At 36.5% G+C, this 22,195-nt stretch overlaps 2 protein-coding genes, 2 long non-coding RNA genes and 1 pseudogene across 9 annotated transcripts in view; 4 read left to right on the top strand and 1 right to left on the bottom strand.

Annotated features, from left to right (window-relative positions):
- Positions 1 to 2,749, top strand: part of LOC128031766 (mitogen-activated protein kinase-binding protein 1-like) — a 39,649-nt gene extending 36,900 nt beyond the window's left edge. For all 5 annotated transcript variants that reach the window (XM_052620160.1, XM_052620158.1, XM_052620159.1 and 2 more), the window contains 2 exons: positions 746 to 831; positions 961 to 2,749. In XM_052620160.1, coding sequence (XP_052476120.1) covers positions 746 to 831; positions 961 to 1,215 — 341 coding nt within the window. In that variant the 3' untranslated portion in view covers positions 1,216 to 2,749. The remainder of the gene's footprint in view (positions 1 to 745; positions 832 to 960) is intronic.
- A 934-nt stretch (positions 2,750 to 3,683) lies between these two features.
- LOC128031772 (uncharacterized) lies at positions 3,684 to 15,980 on the bottom strand. The gene is made up of 3 exons (XR_008188170.1): positions 15,884 to 15,980; positions 4,045 to 4,132; positions 3,684 to 3,942 (listed from the first exon to the last, which is right to left on the bottom strand). It is a non-coding gene; the product is annotated as an uncharacterized LOC128031772 (long non-coding RNA).
- Positions 5,376 to 14,462, top strand: LOC128031770 (TATA box-binding protein-like 2; annotated as a pseudogene).
- Positions 6,507 to 13,365, top strand: LOC128031771 (uncharacterized). Of its 2 annotated transcripts, none has more exons than XR_008188168.1 (4): positions 6,507 to 6,577; positions 7,499 to 7,652; positions 7,825 to 7,894; positions 12,876 to 13,365. It is a non-coding gene; the product is annotated as an uncharacterized LOC128031771 (long non-coding RNA). The 2 variants fall into 2 exon arrangements; XR_008188169.1 differs by having other exon boundaries at positions 6,531 to 6,568.
- LOC128031769 (beclin 1-associated autophagy-related key regulator) lies at positions 15,063 to 22,063 on the top strand. The gene is made up of 10 exons (XM_052620165.1): positions 15,063 to 15,528; positions 18,040 to 18,102; positions 18,183 to 18,225; positions 18,343 to 18,424; positions 18,569 to 18,806; positions 19,258 to 19,481; positions 19,814 to 19,931; positions 20,139 to 20,229; positions 20,312 to 20,397; positions 21,010 to 22,063. The coding sequence occupies exons 1-10, from the start codon at positions 15,236 to 15,238 to the stop codon at positions 21,305 to 21,307; spliced, it is 1,536 nt and encodes a 511-aa protein (XP_052476125.1). The 5' UTR covers positions 15,063 to 15,235; the 3' UTR covers positions 21,308 to 22,063.
- Positions 22,064 to 22,195: the final 132 nt, after the last annotated feature.

Here is a 22,195-nt window from a genome sequence, read left to right as displayed (position 1 = left end):
CCTCTCCACCCATTAACTATTACCACCTGCAGGGTGAGGCATGCTCTTACTAACACTTGCTGTAACATCCATCTTCTAATCCAGTGGTACTCAACCAATTAAGGGGCCATTTATTTGACATATCTATTTTCTCACTAAAACATTCTCTATTAATCCAAATAAATGGATGATTCTCAAAGCATTAACATTATTTACACTAGTAGAAGCTTTTTGGATCAACATCCTTAGTTGGAACATTCTTACCAACCAATTATTGTCCTCTGATTTTAGATTTCTAGCCAGGAACAACATGATATTAACTGATCATTTCTAGGGTAGGATTGGGTTAAAGCAAGGATGTCCAGTCTTTTAGAGGCTCGCTCTCCTGCATGGTTTAGCTCCATCACACCTGCCTGAAGGTTTCTAGTGTGGAAAGGTGCCCTTCAAGAGCAGAATTTGGAACTGGAACAACATTCATACCAACCAATCGTTAACCTTGGGTCTTTAGGATACTGTCCTCCAGCAGTATTCTTAGGATTAATAATTTCCCTTTGGTTTTAATATTAGGGTTAGGGTTGTTGTAAGTCAACTGGAATGTTGTTCCAGGAACAACGAATGGTGTATTTTTAGATATTTTGTGCTAAGTGCCACTGCACTAAATAATTTCCCCTGCTTTATAGTTCTCAGATTTACTTTTCACTGTAAGCTCAGTCCCATTTATATGTTTTTGTTTTGACTCTAACAGGGTTTGATTTCTCCTCCGCAGACACATCTCTCAGTGTGGATTCTTGTAGGCTGGTTGCCAATGAATTGCAGAGCAGTTTTAAAAGAGCCTCCCACCTCTACAAAATGGTAGGTTATCATTTGGCCACATACACATTTAATTGTAGAGCAGGCTGCGCTTCAGCCCACACATCTGCCTAAACTGTTTTGTGCAGGCGACTTGAATTGAACTTTGCATATGTGTGTGCTTTCTTGTAGCTAAACAACTCCACTGACTCCAGTGAGGAGCAGCAGGAAATGGCGGGTGTGCTGGCCGAAGCATTAGAGGGGATGAGAGATGAGCTGAACTGCCTGCCACCATGCACTCCTTCAAGATCTCCCAGCACTTACACTGTGCACACATTAGCCAACAGTGATGCAACATTAGGTGATGATAGGACACTTGCCCTATTAGAGCTGTACTCCAAACTGCTGCTCAGTGCAGTGGAAAAGAGGATGAACAACAAAATCTGATTTCTATGTGAGCTGTGGCTGCAACAGGTTACCTAGCCATGAGACTGCACAGCAGACTGTTTTAGATAGCAAGGAGCTTTTAATAAAGATAAATGCCACTATCCTACCTCCCTGTTTAGCATGCTACTATGGCAGCAACACACCCCTGACTTTTCACACCTCTTTGCAATATTCTGTGCCCTGCTACTAAAACGTATCCAAAAAGTTTCGCCCAAATGACCCAAATGGCATCAGGGAGAGTAATTGGTTACATGTGTTTTGTTGACTGCATGGTACAACAAAATCGATTCATTGGTTATTGTCTTAAAAGACGAAAAAGCTATTTTATATGGATACAATATTCTGTCATGTGTAAAAACAAACTGTTTTTGAGAAGAATCTCCAGCTAGCGTCATTTATATGAACTTGTTTAATATTTACAAATATTCTCGAAGATCTCTTACAAAGGGACCAATGTCCCTGGACGTCAGCAAGGCAGATTTGTCTCACTTTTACCTTTTATTATGGAATGGTTTTTATACTGTATTTTGTGTTATTGCTGAAACTCTCAAGTTGAATTAGGACAGTGGGGGCATATTTATTCTGTGATAGGTCAATGAGTCGCACAGAGGTTCTTCAACTGTGTTTGTTGTATAATATCAATGTCCTGATGGCCAGCAGAGTCAGTTGGGTGCCAGAGAAAAACAATTGGGGGATTTTGGAAGATTTTGTATTGTTTTATTTGCAGGACTTTTTTGTACATGAATAGTAACTGTCTCATGGATATGGGTGCCTTAATCTCGACCAGCAATTTGCTTGAAGGAATGAATATGGCATTTGTAATTCATGATCTGTGATATTTGGATGTTGTCCACCTCTAATTGATCAATTCTAGGTTACATATGGTGACAGAAACAAAACTGCCATAAAACACTGAACTGAATTGCTCATTCTGGTGATACTGATGAAGTTGCAATAGCCAAGTAGATAAAGTTTGTTGAACTTTTGTGCACAAATTATGAGAACAGTTTACAGATTTTACAGAACTTTAGTTTTAAAAACTCCTTTATCCTGAAATGCATTTTTTTTTTCAGAAAAACTTTATTTTGGAGTGTTTTCCAATTATGTCTTCTTAAAGTTATGTTTTTATTGTTATGTGATATACTGTTATTTTCCCAAGAGCTAAACACCACTGTAATCCAGTCATTCCCAAAATCCCTTGCTAACTAGTTTAAGGTGTTGCCTCTCTGACCTCTGCCTGAAACAACTCTTCTTTTCTGTATTAATATTGATAATGTACAGTAAGACACTTTTTTGTCATTAAGCTTGATTCAATGATGGCATATTATTTTCAGTGTACTGTAACTTCTTATATAGATGGACCTGCAAATATTTTATAGCGTCCAGCTCTTCTGATACAAATCCAAGCTAAAGCCAGGTGCACACTGTATGATTTTGGGATGTCAAAAGATTGTTTTTTGTTGACAGGCCAAATTAACACTCTTTGATTGCTTAACATGACATGGTTTTTGTGAATAAAAATATTAGAACATGACACGATTGACAATCTAAACACCTAGTAAATGCCATCAGTGGCGACCAAAGATTTATATCATATAGCCATACAATACGGTTGATGTCACAGTCACCATGACCTTTTATCCAGCATCTCACTGGTGTCATATTGTAAGATCTGACATTTAAAAAATATTGCACAGTGTACACCCAGCTTAAATCAACACTGCAACTAGTTAAGATGCAACTTACCTATGGTCTAGGATGCACAAATTACATTTATTGACTTGATGAGGTTCCACTTCTTGTCACATTCTGTCAAACTGTTCTTACAAATGTATTAATGATGAAAGATGCAAAATGTGCAACAACAATTGGTACCCCTTTTCACCAATGGCAAATTGCACTTGCAGTCTTGTAGTGAAATAGATTTATTTACACCCATTTTAGTATGCAGCAAAAGCTCTTATTTGTCATCTCATAGCCAAGACTGAAAATGCATGAGATAAAAATGATAATTAATGTAAGCCCAAACAGAGTTTATTTAGCTAGCTAGTGGGCTTCAGTGATGTAGCAGAAATGAAAACCGTACAGTAAGACTGCATCAGTAACAAAAGTACTGTGTGAGAATCAGCATGAATACACTGCACATGCATGAAGAAAGGCTCGCTTCCTGAACTAGAATGCATGGTTGTATGCTTGACCTGCTCCTCGTGAACAATCATGCAGACTTACTGCTTTTAGCATCATCTCTCAGTGGTGACCAGCTCTGCTTTCATGTAAACTATGGTCAATGGATCAAGATGTTTTTTGGCATTACATATGGACCAGTACTTTCTTTCAGAAACTTGTGACTTTGTCTTACCTTTTGCTCCAAACCGAAGTCAAGTGTTTCTATATTCTCTTTATACAATCCGTCACCTAAAATCTCTTTCTCAGAGAAGTCAAACAAATAAAACTGTATTTATTACATGTTAAACTGTATTGTTTATTGCAATATTTATTCTAGATCACTAAAAATGTGCATGCACATCTCAACAGCATTTGTCAAGGAAGTAATTGTACTTCATATCATATTCCATGTCATACCAGAAATTCACTGCCAAGACAAAAAAAAAAAAAAAAAAAAGAGCAGTGGTGGGACCACGAGGAGGGCAGGTACAAGATCTCTCCAGCTTTCACAGTGCAGAGAGGTTTAGCCAGCATGTAGGAGTCTAGAGGGATCCACGGGACCTGCAAAACATGCAAGATGTTATACAGTTTTTCCACACATTATTCTGAAATTATTATAACAATATAAAATTACTTTTTAATAAATATTTATAATGTTTATACATTTTATAATTCCACTTTGGTTGAATCTTCCTCATCTGCTATTTTAAAGATGCCATCTTCTGTCTGTTTGTCGCTGGCTGGTAGAGCTCTACAAGAAAGAAATAAAACACAATGTCAATAGACAGTCCTGTGGCCATGTTCTTGTTAAAAAAACATTCAGTGTTCAAGCTAAGCTAGACAAATAAAATAGCTGGATAGAAAACTGCTCCTTGCCATACGGTAGGCTATAAAAGGTCAATCCATATACAACTAGAAATATTTATAATTGTTAAAATAACCATGGCGTTTTACGGTTTTATTAATTTCCGTTTCATTCCACTTTTCCGTGTCTGGAATTCACACTTTTAAAATTAGATTACATCATATACAGTATAAGATTTATACTTCATTTATATCTGAAAATATAAATATCTGTTGAGGGTTAAATTTAAATAATATTTTTAGTTGTCAAAAACAAAGTGACAATTTGTTCCTTCTCTGGAGCACTGATTGTGATAATCTGATGCATCCTTGGTCAAACCATAGGGTCAAACTTGAAACTTTTTCAGGCTTCTCATCGGCCAACACGTCTCTGCGGTTGAGATTATATCGCCACCTGTTGGTATGGAATGCTCTTGACAGTGCATCATAGCGTGCGTCTTCGCGTGCTTTTGCGTTTTCATATGGACGTAGATTTAAAAAAAAAAAACGGAAGAAGGAAAAACTAAAAACAAAAATACCCGTATACGTGTGGACATGGCCTGAGATAAAGCTCTGAGGAAGAGAAGACTGATGTCACTGATATGCTTATATTTTGGGCATGCCTAAAAACAATCAAACAAAAAAAAACATAGTATCACTGTTTTTGTAACAATACACTTTTCTTGAAATATATATATATATTTAATTTTGAGGTTAAGATATGACCCATGCTATTATTTACCGAGATTCACCTATTTATGTTTTAAGTTTAATGATATATAATGATAAACATTTAATGATAAATAATTTACCTTAAAATACTATAACTATTGCATGTGCATTATCTATAGGCCTATATCTTTATGTCTGTCTGGTTATTATCGGCATTCTATAATTTGATTATAACCTAACAACATATTATGTGTTAAAATTCAGTTGATTGAATTGAAGACTTAATGCATTTATGACATTTTTTTTTCCATCTAAGGGTTCATCTGATCTGGGCCTAAAGGGTCAAGCTTTGAGAACCAAAAACTGTCCTTTTATTACATCACTACAAACATTTATTTTTAAATGTTTAAAAGATTGTAAAATGCATGACTCCATGATTTAGCTAAACAAAATGTTTACAGTAAGTTAGTTACCTTTGAATAGAATCCTTTGCACTTCTTTAAGTATACAGTGACTACTTTTGAACCACCAGACATTGCATCCTAGTTGTTTGTGAGTAATGCATCTGTGTAAGTCTATATGTCCAAACCTGTTTTTGGTTATACACAGGAATATTGTGTCAACAGTGAAACTTGCTTGCCTTTTGGATCTCTAATTCATTCCACTTCAAGCTCGAAATGATGAATACAACCCAGAGGTGCTTTCTTACTAGTTTATATATACAACAATTGTTAAATCATATATACGTACATTTAAATAGCATTTTTTTTTAAAGGAATAGTTCTTGTAAATTGTCATTGTTTACTCTGTATGTCATTGACATAAGGATGAGTAAAGTAAATGACAAAATAAACATTTTGGGGTGAACTGTTTCATGTCCATTTTTCAGTCTTTTCAGTAGCATAACTCCAAACTTTGCCTATGCATAGTGTTTTGCTGCAGTTATAATGAAGATCCCTGAACCAAGAACTACTGCCCTGATATTCATCTCTGGAAAAATGGTCTGCACTGGAGCCAAGAGGTACACAAAATATATATTCAGAACTCTAACCATAACACATTACAGTAACACAACTGTAAAAAAGATCAACTTAGCTCAGAAATAGTCTCACATGTGTCTTTTACCCTATATTTGCCTTTTCCTTTGTTAATCTTAGCAGAAAACAGTACAGAAACTTAGCTTGCATGCCAGATTTCTTGACTTCAAAATCCAGTTGGAAGTTGTGACTGTTGTGTCTGCTTTCCTATATGCTTAGAAGGCCTGGTCCTCACTCACCAGCAGTTTCAGCAGGTCTGGACAGGCATCTGTCTGTCATAAATGACTTTGATGATTACTGGCCCACAACATGAGTGACCTCGTAACATCTGTCTTTAACCATTTTACCCCTCTAGCTATGAGCCAGAGTTGTTTCCTGAGTTGATATATCGTACACTCAAAAAAATGATTTTTGCTCTTTGTTCAATTTAATTAATTAACATGAGCACATACAACATAACTCTTTGTAAAAATGGTGTCAACTTAATTATATTTAACAGAAACAATGTAATTTTCAAAAAATTAGGTTTACAACATTTTTTTAAATTGAGTCAACAAGAATATTTTTTGTTCATCTTAACCGGATGCACGTCATCAACGGAAACGGATGCAGATGGATTGCTCAGCAGCTAACATGTGAGTTGGGTAAGTGGCCTTTTTTTCTTGTCTATCACCGTCCATCTAATTTTATTTAATTAACAAACTAATTAAAATATGCTTTCTTAATATCTTGTTGCATACCAGAAAGTTATTTTTCTATAAGCACTGTATGAATATAGCTCTTAAGTGTGTCATTTGTAGCTGATGTTAGGTTTCTGGATTCAGCACGTGGTGCAGACTTTCTTTTTTTCCTAAAAGTATCAAATAACGTTAAAATGAAGAATCGCGGAACAAGAGAGAACAGAACACCCTTCAGTACCATGAATTAATGTATAAAACCAGGGCCATAAGACACGACTGATAATTAGAAATTGCCAAATTGTCCCCTAGGATTTTAAATTCTTACTCTGCATTCAGCTGTTGTTAGGGTGACAAAGTTTCAAATGTATATTTTAGGTCTTCCTCATCTATATTTAATTTATTGCTCGTCATTGTTAAAACGATTGAGATGCCAATCAAAGCGCACAGCAGCCAATCCAAGGCTTTAGATTAGTCACGCTTGTTAAATTCACGTGCTCGTGACTGAATTCACTGCGTTCACGAAGTCTCTCGTCTTAAACAACAAATAGTGTTTTAGCGACGTAAGTATTACATTTCGCTGCTTCAGTAATTGTAAGTGGAGTTTTTGCATTTCTTCTGCTAGCTAGATTATGGTCATGGACCGACATTATGTCTGTGTAGTCAGCTAATAACGTTTTGTTTCTCCAAGCGCTTGTATGTGTAAGTTAATGTTATTCTGTTACTTGCGATTATTATATCAAGAGGAATAATCGAAAATGATTTCTGTCATAAATAAGTTGTCACCCTGACCCTGTACTAAATATTTTGTTTTCTTTGTAGCATTTTAACCTTTTTTGTCTTTGCTGAATTGCCCATAAACAAGACCTCTGTAACTTATGTCTTCAGATAAATGAATTTCATCGGATCACAACCCTTCCTTTACACTCCAAAATTCATGTCCAAACTGGATCTGTTCTCTGATGATCTGCTAAAAGTGTTTACCAAAAAGGGTGGAGTGTTTAGAAAAAAGATTCAAGATGTGATGCTGCCAATGTCTCAGGTAGTATTTTTATTTTTTTCAGTTTTTTTATAAATTGCTTTTTAATACAAGCTATTGATATAGTGCTCTGTAATTCATAATGGCTCAGAGATGTGTATTGGAGGGTGTCATGTATGAATATCAGAAACTTGAAAAAATGTTTTGTCTGTTTTCTTATAATGCCACCATGGAGACCAAGCAAGAGTGCATTCTCAAGGGGCTATGCATCTACCTGAATGAAGATGAATATGATGGAGTATTTGGTGAGTTCTTTTTCGTTACAAACAGTTATCACAAGTAATAACAAACTTGACCTTGCAAAAGACGTGACATGAACTGTGCCTAAAATTTTTTCAATTTAAAAGCAGAGACACTTTCTTATATATAATATATATATATATATATATATATATATATATATATATATATATATATATATATATATATATATATATATATATAATATATAATATAAATATATATACACGTTTGTATGTTTAAATATCAAAAGACATTCCCCATCAAAACTGCTGATGGGTAAAGAGTTAATGTACATTTTTTAATTTTAAAATATTGAGTAAATTGTAAAGCTCAGATATGAATTAAATGACTGATGCTAACTTCTCTTTAAACCTTTGTACTCCACACAGCCACTGGTTTAGGTTTACGTGTTACCATCCTGTTTGATAAGCACAGTTCTTAATAGTCAATTCGATTCACCTTTATTTATATAGCACTTTTCACAATACACATTGTCAAAGCAGCATAATTAAACAGGAAAATAGTTTGTCGGTAATGCAAGAGTACAATAACAAACAGACAGTTTTTGTTTTGTTTTTTAAGAAAAAGTCAGTTCATTGATTATTCAGTGATGTCATCATCCAGTTCAACTCTCTTCCAATAGTGTCTATGCAATCAGTCAAGCATCCCCATTCGCCAAAGGTGGCAGTGGCAAGGAACCAAAACTTAAAGGGATGGTTCACTTTCAAATTAAATTTTGGTATGTTTTAGCTTACCTCAAGGACTTCCAAGATGTAGGTGTCTTTGTTTCCGCAGTATTTCCCATTTTGATATTTTTAGGTCAAACTGTTCTTGTCTGTGACTAATATAATGGAGGTCTATTTTCACCACCTCAAAGAGCATGCACAGAGAAGTCAAAATTAAACAATTCCCCACCGTAAGTACACATTGATGACCTAAGACACGAAACGAGCGGTTTGTGTAAGAAACCAAACAGTATTTATATCGTTTTTACCTTTTGTACACAACCACGTCCAACTGATGTGAGGGCGCGAGTACTTCCTGTTGTGTGACGTGTGCACGCTCTGGCTTAGTCTGCGCAAGCGCGGAAAGCACACTCATTGTTTACACTTACTGTCTATGGTTTACACAGAGATTTCTGAAGTGTTACCTTACACTGTGAAGATTTAAACATATTTATACGTACAGGAAATTGCAATGGAAGATGATTTCAATACATCAACAGACAACGTTGAATTTGTCACAGCCATATTTAAACCAGAATACACAGATAAACACTGAAAACCCTAATAAGTTGACTGAACTAAATTTGAGTAAACTTGTTGCCTCAATTTAATTGAGTAATGGAGTCTCCCAAAACTTACATATTTAAGTTTATTTAACTTGACGGTTTTGTAGACTACCTAAATCCCTCAAAGGTTTAAATGTTGATACTTGATTCATTTGAAGTCACCATTGTGGTGGAAAGTGTTTGGTTTAGTTGGGATCTTGGTCCAGTTACTTCTTGTGTTAATTTGTCTCTTGCTCTATTGTTGTATTTTAAAACGCTGTTTTTGTGGTGAAAAAAGACAAATTTAAATGAGCTCAGGTGTTATTTGATGTTTTTTGTTGATGAGAGAGTCATCACATAATACGTATTTGAGATCATAAAATAAGTTTTGTTTGATATTTTTAACAGGCACCAGGAGTAAAATACTTATTTTAAAGATGGACGAAATGAATGCGTTTGAAATAACTTGAGTAAAAGAATCAATCAAGTTTTCACACACACAGACTTCTAGATGTAGCATATGCACCACAATAATGGTGACAAACAAAAGAGCTCCATAGCACAAACTCATCCTTATTTTCCAGCCTTTTTCTGTTCTGATTGTCACCATTGATGTGATGCATATCCAAAATCTTGATGTCTGTTTGTGACGACATGATCGGTTTTCTAAAAGTAAGTACATTGTTTTATCTACAAAGTTTATATCCATAAAAGTATATCCATAGTTGCAGCAAAATATTTTATTTTACTATAATAAGTCACCATTACAAGCAAGATATGTGTATGTTAGATCTCAACTCTCTTTGCCACAGTAACAGTGTTTTACAACACACAAGTTACAGCAGCAAAAGACAAGCTTACACCAACAAAGAGCTGATAACACCTGAGCTCTTTTAAACTTTGTCTTTCTTCGCCACAAAAACAGCATTTTAAAATATACTGTTATAGCAGCAAGAGACAAGCGAACATAAGAAGTATCTGGACCAAGATCCCAACTAAACCAAACATTTTCCACCACAATGGTGACTTCAAATGAATCAAGTATGCACATTTAAACCTCTATTAATTCTCAATAAGAGCTTCTCTAGATGTCTGACAGAAATAAAGTCACAGAACCTTGTAAGGAGGATATGTGAACATCTATATCGGATGTACAGAAGACATAAAAAACATTAAAAAAAGACGTCATAAAAACATTCTCTCCTCAGTGGATGTCTTTTCAATGTCTGCAAAGACATAAAAATACTTTTTTTTTTTTTTTTTTTACAGTGCAGTATAGGGTTTACTGTATTTTCATAAATATTGTGACAGTTTGTCAAAAGGTCAAAGTGTAAATATGCTGTTATTTGTTTTACTTCAGTCTGCTGTCAAAAATAAGAACATAATTTTCAGTTAAATTTACATGTTGAGTTAACTTAAATGTATAAGTACACTTGAAATTAGTACCAAGTTAAGTGAACATAATTGTTTAAGTACATTAAATTAGCATCAAGTTTGGTGAACTGAGTGATTTAAGTACAATCTACAAAACCGTCAAGTTAAATAAACTTAAATATGTAAGTTTTGGGGGACTCCATTACTCAATTAAATTGAGGCAATGAGTTTACTCAATCAATTTAGTTCATTCAACTTATTAGGGTTTTCGATCTAACGAGTTAAGCAGTAACTTTAGCTGCCATGTTCTTTCGCTCAAAGGAAAACGATTGGGCCACTTCATCAAATACTTAAGTTGTAATTTCAATAATCATCTCAAAATCACGTACCACAAGGATTTAAATTAACATATTTCACCAGAAGAAATCATGCAAAACAACTTTATATCTACATAATTTTAGTCACCGAACATAGTACACAAAGAAAAACTTCCTCTTGAATTGTAGTTCAGCAACCAAACAGACCAAAAGGACGAATTTTGTAACCCACCAATCAGTGCTTTTGTTCTCTTGTTGCTTGGCAGAATTTCTCCAATGGCCAATCACATTAAAGGAAGAACAGAGTGACGTTGAGTTTTTCGAAAGGATTACTCATGATTTTGAGCTCACAACACTTGCAATCTTAAGTTTATGCATTTTGAAGGTAAATTAGTTAAATTAACTCATATTTTTAAGTGACAGGACCAAAATGCAAAATTTTAAGTAATGTTTAGTCAACATTACTTGATTTTTTAAGTCAAGGCAACATTAGGGTTTACAGTGAAGTACTCAGGAGCGATCATGGAAGCATCCGCTGCGGCAGCACGTCTTCAAGCCTCAGAGAGACAGAGATCTCTTAAAATTTGGTGGTGTTTTAGTAGCAAGTGTTGTGAGATGCCGACAGAAGTGGAGAGCGTATGTTGTCACGAATGGAACAACTACAAGACGACGAGGACATTGACTGTATCGCATCACACCTGCCTGACTGAAGATCCTGAGTTTTCTCCGCTGTTGAGCCGCAGCGTTTTGCACATTGTGTTTAGTTTGCCACGTATAAACTGGAGGCGACGTCCAATGCCAGAGGGACCCAATGGCACACTGTCAATAGTGAGTAATGTGTTGTTTATTATAATTGCAACGATTATAGGGTGCATTATAAACAAATTAATAATTACAGTTACTGCATTATATTTCAGACAATGCAGATTGGTGGTGTATTGTGTGGTAAACAGTAAACAATGAGTGATGTACACGCGCGAGAGATCGCTTCTGGCGCTTTCCGCGCTTGCGCAGACTAAGCCAGAGCGCGTGCGCACGTCACGTCAGGAAGCACTCGTGCACTCAGATCAGTTGGACGTGGTTGTGTACAGGAGATAAAACCAAAATAAACGGTTCATTTTCTTACATAAACCGTTTGTTTCGTGTCTTAGGTCATCAATGTGTACTTACGGTGGGAATTGTTTAATTCGGACTTCTCTGTGCATGCTCTTTGAGGTGGTGACCATAGACCTCCATTATATTAGTCACAGACAAGAACAGTTTGACCTAAAAATATCAAAATGTAAACTACTACGGAAACAAAAAACACCTACATCTTGGATGCCCTTGAGGTAAGCTAAAACATACCTAAATTTAATTTGAAAGTGAACTATCCCTTTAATTAGTGACAGAAATGAAAAATAAACTTTGGGAGAAAGTTTACTTAATCTGGGTGCCAGTTCTCCTCTGGCCTGATGAAAACAGCAGTTTAAGTCCAGGCTTCACGGGTTCAAAATACAAAATATGATAAAATGACTTTTGCTTCGTATGGCTGCAAGACAACAACAACAAAAAATCATAACTGTTGGCAATAAATTTCAAGTTCTTATGTTTTAAATCAATGGAGGAACAGTAATGTATTGTTCATTGTTTGTTCATGTTACTTAATGAATTAACTAACATTAACTAATGGACATCATTCTAAAGTGTTACCGAAGTATCAATGGCTCTTGAGAATATCTGGTATTTTATAAATGTAATTTGTTAATGTCATTTAAATTAATTAAAAATTTCAAACAGTCACTGAGTGATAGTTAGAGATTTTAAGGAAGCATAGTTATTCATTGTTGTGATATTGACAAAGGCACTGTATTATTTTACATTATAAAGTGGAAAACAGTCTGCCAAAGGTGTTGAGTTGGGTTGTGATCTGGTGACCGAATGCAATAGCATTGTTTTTAGATGGCTCGTGAATGTATGAATGTGCTGTGGAAGTAGAGTTGTTCATTAAAAATAACTGTTTTTTTTTTTTTTTTTTTAAAGGATGATGACCCTGCAAGAACCGAAGCGGACATAAAGAAGACCTTTTAGGGATTCTGTGATGTAAAGCATGAATTTGCTGATGCAACAGAAGACCCTGAAGATACCTGCATTGTGCTGGAAGATGTGGAGGTGCTTTCTGGTTTAGGTAATGTAGCATTGGCTACAGCCATGCTACTTGGACTAATATACTCTTTAAATCTTACTCATCCACAGGAGATCCACTACACTTTTAAGGTGCTCCAAAAAATGATTCTCGAGCTGAACTTGTGTAAATTGTCCGCCAAAGCACAGGCGCAGAAAACAAAACTCTTCACTTAGGTGTGCTGTGTTTGAGGATCCCTTTGTGAATGCTGTTTTATTTCTTTGTATGCTCATGTGATTTTGTTGTATCTGAATTTTTGCACGATGAGCAGAGGTGATTACGTCTCTCAATCACATTTAATATCATGTTTAAGAAAACAAAATAAAATAACATTTTGTTATATTCTTATATGCTCATGTTTTATTTGAATTGTCATTTTTGTAACTTAATGAGCATGTTTAATTGCCATATTTGCAGTTTTAAGCAAGAAGACACTCAAGGTTAAATGTGCTCATGTTTTAAATACAGATTTTTACTAAATGGATTGACTTTTAACATATTGACTTTCTTCACAGTAGACTATAGGTATACAGTAAAAAGGTTTTAATGTAATAGAACACAATTATTTCACTTTCATTTGGAAGTAACTGTAGAATCAAGTTAGAAAAGTGTAATGATTTAAATTGTTTCTAGTATGCAGTACAAAAATGTTTGTAGTTGACATTGCATTGTTAGATATAGTAGACATGACCAAATTTAATGTAGTTAACATGGCATTATTTTATATAGTAGGCATGACAAAATTCAGAGTAGTTAACCTGACACAACTTTCTCTATTAGGCATGGCTAAACATTATCTAGTAGAATGGACCAATTTTCTTCTTGTTGTCTTGACTAAAATAATTTAAGTTTACACAACAAGATTACAACAAATAATTTCAAACTAATTCGATATTGTTTGGAAAATGTAATTCAATTTCGTGGAAAAGTTTACTCAAATTTTTTTAAGTTCATTCAACAACTTTTTTTTTTGAGTGTATGGTGAAGCCACGTATTGTACTGCTGATTTTTGTGTCTGGAAAAGTCGTGCTCACAGTTGGTTTAGTCTTTTTCACTAGTCTAATTTTACATAGTCCATTTAGCTAAAATGTACTCATCCTCAGGCCATAAAAGAGTTTTTTCTTTATCGAATGGATCTTCTGCAGTGAATGGGTGCCATCAGAATGAGAGTCCAAACGGCTGATAAAAACATCCCAATAATCCACAAGTAATGCACACCACTCCAGTCCATCAATTAACAGCTTGTGTAGTGAACAGATCCATGTTTGTGTGGGAACTATTCCAAGTCCAATCTTAAAAAATATTAGGCAGCCATGCATTGAAATTGTTTTTAAAACCTGTTCCCTTCATGTTATTATGATTTTTAGGTGTGAAAGAACAGTCAGAGATCTATGAAGCTTTTTGAAAATATTTACCCCATCTTCAAAGGGTTCAGGAAGCAGTAGAAATGCTGCACTTATGCTTATATGAGCTACATCTGAATATTTGTCTAGAACAATGCGCCTCATATCCATATATGAGTGATCCTTAAAGGTTTGAATGCAATAATTTAATCAAAAGTTTAGTTATTGCACTTTGTTTAATGTCTTTGTTTACTTTATGTGTTGTCTACATTGGTGAGGTTTGCTGAAATAACAGAGGATTCCAAAGCGTATGGTGAAAAGTAATGTTTTGTTAAAATACTCAGCTTTGCCCTATGCAGACATGTCCACTTAGGTTATGTTTTTTCCCTTTTGTACATTTTAAACTGCTACTTGCTCATGCAGGTAAATAAATGTCAAAGACTTCTCTTTTGAAGAACTGAAATGAGTGAAATGAAATTAAGCCTAATTTCCTTTATACATACGTTTTTTGTTACTGTTTTCATAATTATACTATATTTATGAAGTATAAATATAAATTTATCCAGGAATCAAATGTCAGAAATTCTCGAATGGGACTCATACTATTTTGATTTTCCCATGGCAAAATGATATGATATTTTAGATTCAAGTATGGTTACCATGGTAATTTGTTGTAAGAGACGCCACCACCACACACGTGACAAACACAAACAACACAAGACACAGTGCGTAGCGCAGACATTTATTACACTCTGAGCATAGAGACGTTAGGACCAGAACTACTGGTTACATTTAATATTTCCAACTACAGATCATGTTAATCTAATAGTGACCGTTTCTAAGAGGCGTCTATTATTTATAGAGCCTGTATAATCATGGCTTGTTCCTTATCAGGCGAACCCCGGGCTTTGGGGCCTGGTGAAGAGCATCCAGAGTCTGCATCAGAGACCCGGGAGGCCGTTCGACCCCAGCCGCCTCAGCAGCACCTTCAGCCGGCGTGCGTGAGTGCTACTGCCGCGGTCATGGTGGAGGCTCTGGATGATGCAGAGGGACTCTTTGTAGCCGTGGAGAGATGTCCGCTTTGCAACACGGCCAGACGCAGACTGACCTGCGCCCGATGCATTCAGAACGGCGATTTCGTGTTTTTTGACGGGAGAAATCCGGAGAGGTGTTGTGTTTTAACTACTTTTTAAATTATTTACACTGCATGCTAACACAGCTCACTCTAGCATGCGAACAGTTTTCAGTACAATCGAGCTGTTTCACATCTATTTAGTTTATTTAAGCACACGTTCCCCTTTGATTTGAAGTGTTGTCGGAGTTTAAAAGCGTTTTGTAAAGACAGTAGATCGCATTTTGTTAATTTATGGCCCTAGCATGCTAACTGCTAACTTTGTAAACAAACTATCAGACAACAAAGAAATTCCAGTTTGCGCTGTCTCGTCCATCTCCTGTCAGATGTCATTGATGTAGCTATTTAAATAGGGTTTAAATCCTTAATTAAAAGTGTTGTCATGGCTTACCCAAGTCTTGTGAAGAAACTCTGTGGCAGTATTTGTTATGCCAATGTGTTAACTTTAGCTGTGTCATGTTGCCAAATGTGACAGTTTCATATGTGTGTGTGTGTTTGAGAGAGAGAGACTGTATCTTTATTAACTATTTTATACGTATATATATATATATATATATATATATATATATATATATATATATATACAGGTCCTTCTTAAAATATTAGCATATTGTGATAAAGTTCATTATTTTCCATAATGTAATGATAAAAATTAAACTTTCATATATTTTAGATTCATTGCACACCAACTGAAATATTTCAGGTCTTTTATGAAGTGAAGTGAAGTGACATTCAGCCAAGTATGGTGAGTGACCCATACTCAGAATTTGTGCTCTGCATTTAACCCATCCGAAGTGCACACACACAGAGCAGTGAACACACACACACACTGTGAGCACACACCCGGAGCAGTGGGCAGCCATTTATGCTGCGGCGCCCGGGGAGCAGTTGGGGGTTCGATGCCTTGCTCAAGGGCACCTAAGTCGTGGTATTGAAGGTGGAGAGAGAACTGTACATGCACTACCGCCGCCCACAATTCCGTCCGGCCCGAGACTCGAACTCACAACCCTTCAATTGGGAGTCCAACCCTCTAACCATCAGGCCACGACTTCCCAAGTTTATTGTTTTAATACTGATGATTTTGGCATACAGCTCATGAAAACCCAAAATTCCTATCTCAAAAAATTAGCATAACATGAAAAGGTTTTCTAATCAAGCTATTAACCTAATAATCTGAATCAACTAATTAACTCTAAACACCTGCAAAAGATTCCTGGGGCTTTTAAAAACTCCCAGCCTGGTTCATTACTCCAAACCGCAATCATGGGTAAGACTGTCGACCTGACTGCTGTCCAGAAGGCCATCATTTACACCCTCAAGCGAGAGGGTAAGATACAGAATTTTTTTTTTGAACGAATAGGCTGTTCCCAGAGTGCTGTATCAAGGCACCTCAGTGGAAAGTCTGTGGGAAGGAAAAAGTGTGGCAAAAAACGCTGCACAACGAGAAGAGGTGTCCGGAACCTGAGGAAGATTGTGGAGAAGGACCGATTCCAGACCTTGGGGGACCTGCGGAAGCAGTGGACTGAGTCTGGAGTAGAAAAATTCAGAGCCACCGTGCACAGGCATGTGCAGGAAATGGGCTACAGGTGCCGCACTCCCCAAGTCAAGCCACTTTTGAACCAGAAACAGTGGCAGAAGCGCCTGACCTGGGCTACAGAGAAGCAGCACTGGACTTTTGGACAAGTTTTGCATGTCATTCGGAAATCAAGGTGCCAGAGTCTGGAGGAAGACTGGGGAGAAGGAAATGCCAAAATACCTGAAGTCCAGTGTCAAGTACCCACAGTCAGTGATGGTCTGGGGTGCCATGTCAGCTGCTGGTGTTGGTCCACTGTGTTTTATCAAGGGCAGGGTCAATTCAGCCAGCTATCAGGAGATTTTGGAGCACTTCATGCTTCCATCTGCTGAAAAGCTTTATGGAGATGAAGATTTCGTTTTTCAGCACGACCTGGCACCTGCTCACAGTGCCAAAACCACTTTACTGACCATGGTATTACTGTGCTCAATTGGCCTGCCAACTCTCCTGACCTGAACCCCATAGAGAATCTGTGGGATATTGTGAAGAGAAAGTTGAGAGACGCAAGACCCAACACTCTGGATGAGCTTAAGGCCACTATCGAAGCATCCTGGGCCTCCATAACACCTCAGCAGTGCCACAGGCTGATTCCCTCCATGCCACGCCGCATTGAAGCAGTCATTTCTGCAAAAGGATTCCTGACCAAGTACTGAGTGCATAACTGAACATAATTATTAGAAGGTTGACACTTTTTTTTGTATTAAACACTTTTCTTTTATTGATCGTATGAAATATGCTAATTGTTTGAGACTGGCATTTTGGGTTTTCATGAGCTGTATGCCAAAATCATCAGTATTAAAACAATAAAAGACCTGAAATATTTCAGTTGGTGTGCAATGCATCTAAAATATATGAAAGTTTAATTTTTATCATTACATTATGGAACATGATGAACTTTATCACAATATGCTAATTTTGAGAAGGACCTATATAGATAAATGAATAGCAATTGTGTATTGCTTCTCTATCATCAGGTATTCAGAAAAGCTTGAAAGACTCCAAAAGCTCAAAAATGAGAAGGAGAATCTTCAACAGAGGTATTATATCAGAATTGTGTGATGCATAATTCAACATTATGTTCAGATGACACCCAGTCTGAATTCTCCTTTTGTTTCAGAGTCATCAGCGCCATGGACAAGAAGGTCCAGGCAGACCAGCTTGTAAGTATTTTTGTGTTTTGTTTTGTTTTAAGAGCTTGAGTTTGATGATGTGAAAATATTTTATCCTGTTTTTAAGATAGTTCTTATAATCATGGTTGTGCATTTTGTTCAACACAGAGGTGGAAAATCATGTCATGCAAGATGAAAATCCAGCAACTCAAAGAGGCCATCTGCACCGGCAATGAAGAAGTGAAGAGTGGTGAGTAAAAGTGTGTAAACATTCATTAATCACACTAATGTACTCTTGAGTTCTTTTTTTAATTGTCATTTCAATAGTAAAAGGACAAAAAATAAAAATAGCACACTTTTGTTTGTTACGGCTGTTTCTTTTTCTTCACCTCAGGCAGGGAGCTGTTACTGCGTTCCCAAGATGAAGGACAGCGACTGCAGCGCAGGGCCAGCCGACATCAGGAAAAGAGGGACAAAATTAAGCGTCATAACCAGCGTCTGGGAGAGCTTCTGGAGAAGAGATCTAAAGAGCTGCAGGGGAGGCTGGAGGTCCTGGCTGAAGTGCGGAGAGAACACATCCTGGAGCTCACCGCTCACATCTTCAACATCCAAGAGGAGAAGCAGGGCAGCAGGTCAGAACAGATGAGATAAGCATAAACACATTCTAATGAACATTAAAAATCATGCTCATTAACACACTACACATAGTGCTAGTGCTCTAGCCTCGGAATAATATTTTAACTGAGCTTGTTGCAATGCATTCTGGATATTTTTTAACATTTAATAATAAGAAATGTTTCTTCATCACAAAGTAGCCATATTAGAATTAAATTTTTTTTTGAAGGATGAAATGTCTGTTTCCTCACCTGGTATGTGAACCCTAATCCTACTGAATAATTGCTTATGAACGTGCCTTTTGGTTGTGACACTTCACTCAGTTGCTCCAGGGACACTCTGGATAATTGTGTAATTACTTACTTTCACTTGGCATTGATAAATGATCATGAACTAATCTTGTTAGGCTGGTTTTTGAAAATTATGTCTAAAACATAATACATCATCTTGAGTGTTTCTGCCTTGCAGGGACCCAGCAGAGGCTGAAAATGACCTTGCTCTGACCTCCAGCACCGTCAGTGAACTCGCAGAGGCGAGGCGAATCACCTACAGCTCAGGCCGCTGGATCTGGGACGATCAGAACGGAGAGACGAGCATCAGTATCACTGCTCCACACGTCACACTTCCCAGTAATGGAGACTGCTCAGCCTATTACAGCTGGGTGGAGGAGAAGAGTGGGAATCAGGGGCCAGGTACAGATAGCAGTAACGCTGGTTATTTTCTGTACATTTCAAGCATTAAATTAAAAGCAAACTTTAAAAACCTTTGTCTTGTTTTTCAACTTGTTACTCGCTATGAAAACATCCAAGGATGCTGGAATAGCATTAAAACACCAACCAACCAACTATTGTTATTTTTCAGTGCAGTTATAGTTAACTAAATGTGTAATGTAAAACATTCAGTTTTAATGCTTCAGTTCCGCTTTAAAAAAAAAAAAAATATATATATATATATATATATATATATATATATATATATATATTTTTTTTTTTTTTAACCAATTCTTATGTATTTTCTTGTGTAGAGTTGGACCACATCAACCCGGCGCACACCATCAGTGCCGCCCTCTGCTACGCTACACAGCTCGTCAATATCCTGTCTCATATTCTGGATGTCAGCCTTCCAAAAAAATTGTGCAACAGGTGACAGCTGTTTTGTATTTTGTATTTTTATTTTAGTTAATGTGTGTTTTTGACACTTAAAAAAAGTTTTTAGCTTTTTGTAGATCAAGTTACTAAATGAAACTGATAAATGTTGCCCTGACAACTAGATGAAACAAGTTTGTTTGCTTTTTAAAATATTTAATTATAATGTTAAAATAAATGTGTTCTGTTTCGTCTTTTCTACAGTGAGTTCTGTGGTGATAATCTGACCCGCTACCGATTCACCCGTGCTGTAAACAAACTAAACACCAACGTCCTGCACCTCTGCTTCTCACAGGTAAATTCTTCTCAAAACTGAGAGCACTCTGATCTGAGGAGTCATATTGTGATCATACCTCATGTTTATGCTGGATTTTTAGCATGTCGACAGTGAACAGCTCCATCCGCACCACACTTTGAGGAATATCATGTTTCTTGTGTCAACGGCAAACAAAAAACTTGGCAGGTGAGAAATTACATTGTCCTGTTCCCTTGTGAAAACTATTTTCCATCATATTGTCCATGATGTGTTATAGTCCACTATTCATGATCCAATCAAATTCCAATAGATAAAACCAAGTCTTGTCGTAGTTATTTGCTGCTGAATTTTATTTTATTTGCCATTGATTTAAAAAAAATTATTACTTTTCAATAAATGTGAGATCAGTATGATATATATATATATATAAGAAAGAAATGCAAAAAAAAAAAAACATTCAATTGATCAAAAGTGACTGTACGGAATTATAATCACATCTCAATTCTTCTTTTGAATGTTTTAATCATGTAAGAATACTGAAAAAAATAAAACGTTTTGACAAAAATATTAAGCAGCACATCTGTTTTTACCATTAAAAATACCATCTGAATGAAAATGACATTTTATGTATTCAATGTATTCAAGTAGAAAAGTTGTTTTAAATTGTAATAACATTTCAGAATGTTACTGTTATTACTGTATTTTTTTTATTCAATAAATGCGCCTTTGGTGAGCATAGGAGACCCCCCAACCTTTGGTCAGTGGCATATGATGGAAACTAATGTTTAGAAAACGTTTCCACTGTTGTTCACTGTATAGAACCGGGCCGTTTGAGGTGAGTGCTGCTTTGGAAGACTCTATGGAGTTTGTGGAACCAGAGGCGGCTGGCCCGGCGGAGGAGAGCGGAGAGGAGGCAGTGACGGATGAAGAAACAGACTTGGGCACAGACTGGGAGACGGTTCCAAGCCCTCGCTTCTGTGACATCCCCTCCCAGCCTATGGATCTATCACAGAGCGGCATGCAGGCATCCCAGCCAGTTGGCAATGCAGGGGGCATGATCTCCTCTGCAGCTGCCTCCGTCACGTCCTGGTTTCGCACCTACACCGGGCAGCGCTGAGATCTGGTGGATGTGGGGGTGGTTAAACCAGATTGACCTATGCAAACACCCCATTACTGTCATCCTCATTTATGTCAGCTTGGCTTATTGGGAGAAATAAAGTTTTCATCTAACTGCTCATACTAAAGTGTATGGTGGAAACCAGAGCAAAGGATGTGTTCAGAAACAACTCTTGTGTGGGTTTATTGCAGAATGGAAGTGTGTGGTGAACTACTTCTAAATGTCTGATGTTTTGTAGCTCATGTTATACTGTAGACACTAGTCAACTTTATTCAGTGTACATTGCCAAATATTCTTGTCTGCTCATCGTTGCAGAAATTGTACATTTGAAGCATAGTTTGGACTAACTTGACTGCGCTTTTAGAGTTTGACTGGTTGCACCTCACCAGCTCTTCAAAGAACCTTACTGTATACATTTTGCTGGACTTGTCTGAGAGAATGGCAAATGTTATTGGTGTGTCTTGTTTTATTAGATTTTAAATGTACAAGAGGAATTGTATTTTATGAACAAATAAGTTGTATTATTTTCCTTTAAATTTCCTCAAACACTGTGGATTACATTGGGCACAACAATTCTGCTTTGTTACCCAGTGGAGAGGCTGGCTGTCTATTTGCTCTTAGGATTTATTTGTTTATCACCCTCTTTAGTTGTTGAATTATTTTTTTTCTAAGTTTTCATTGTAGAAATGTTTTAATTTGTATTAGCCAACCTCTTCAATTATTAAACATAATACCTCTCTGAAAAGTAACAGGAAATGAAGCATTATTCCTGTATACAGACTTTGCTAATCTTTTAACTTTGTTACACTGGTTAATCGTGTAGTATTTGGTCTTGACTCCATTGTATTTCCTACACTTCAAGGCAGGCCAGGCAAAACAAGTATGAGA

Source organism: Carassius gibelio, chromosome A17 (assembly GCF_023724105.1).
Source record: "Carassius gibelio isolate Cgi1373 ecotype wild population from Czech Republic chromosome A17, carGib1.2-hapl.c, whole genome shotgun sequence".
NCBI lineage: Eukaryota > Metazoa > Chordata > Actinopteri > Cypriniformes > Cyprinidae > Carassius > Carassius gibelio.
This window is presented reverse-complemented; position numbering and strand designations above follow the sequence as displayed.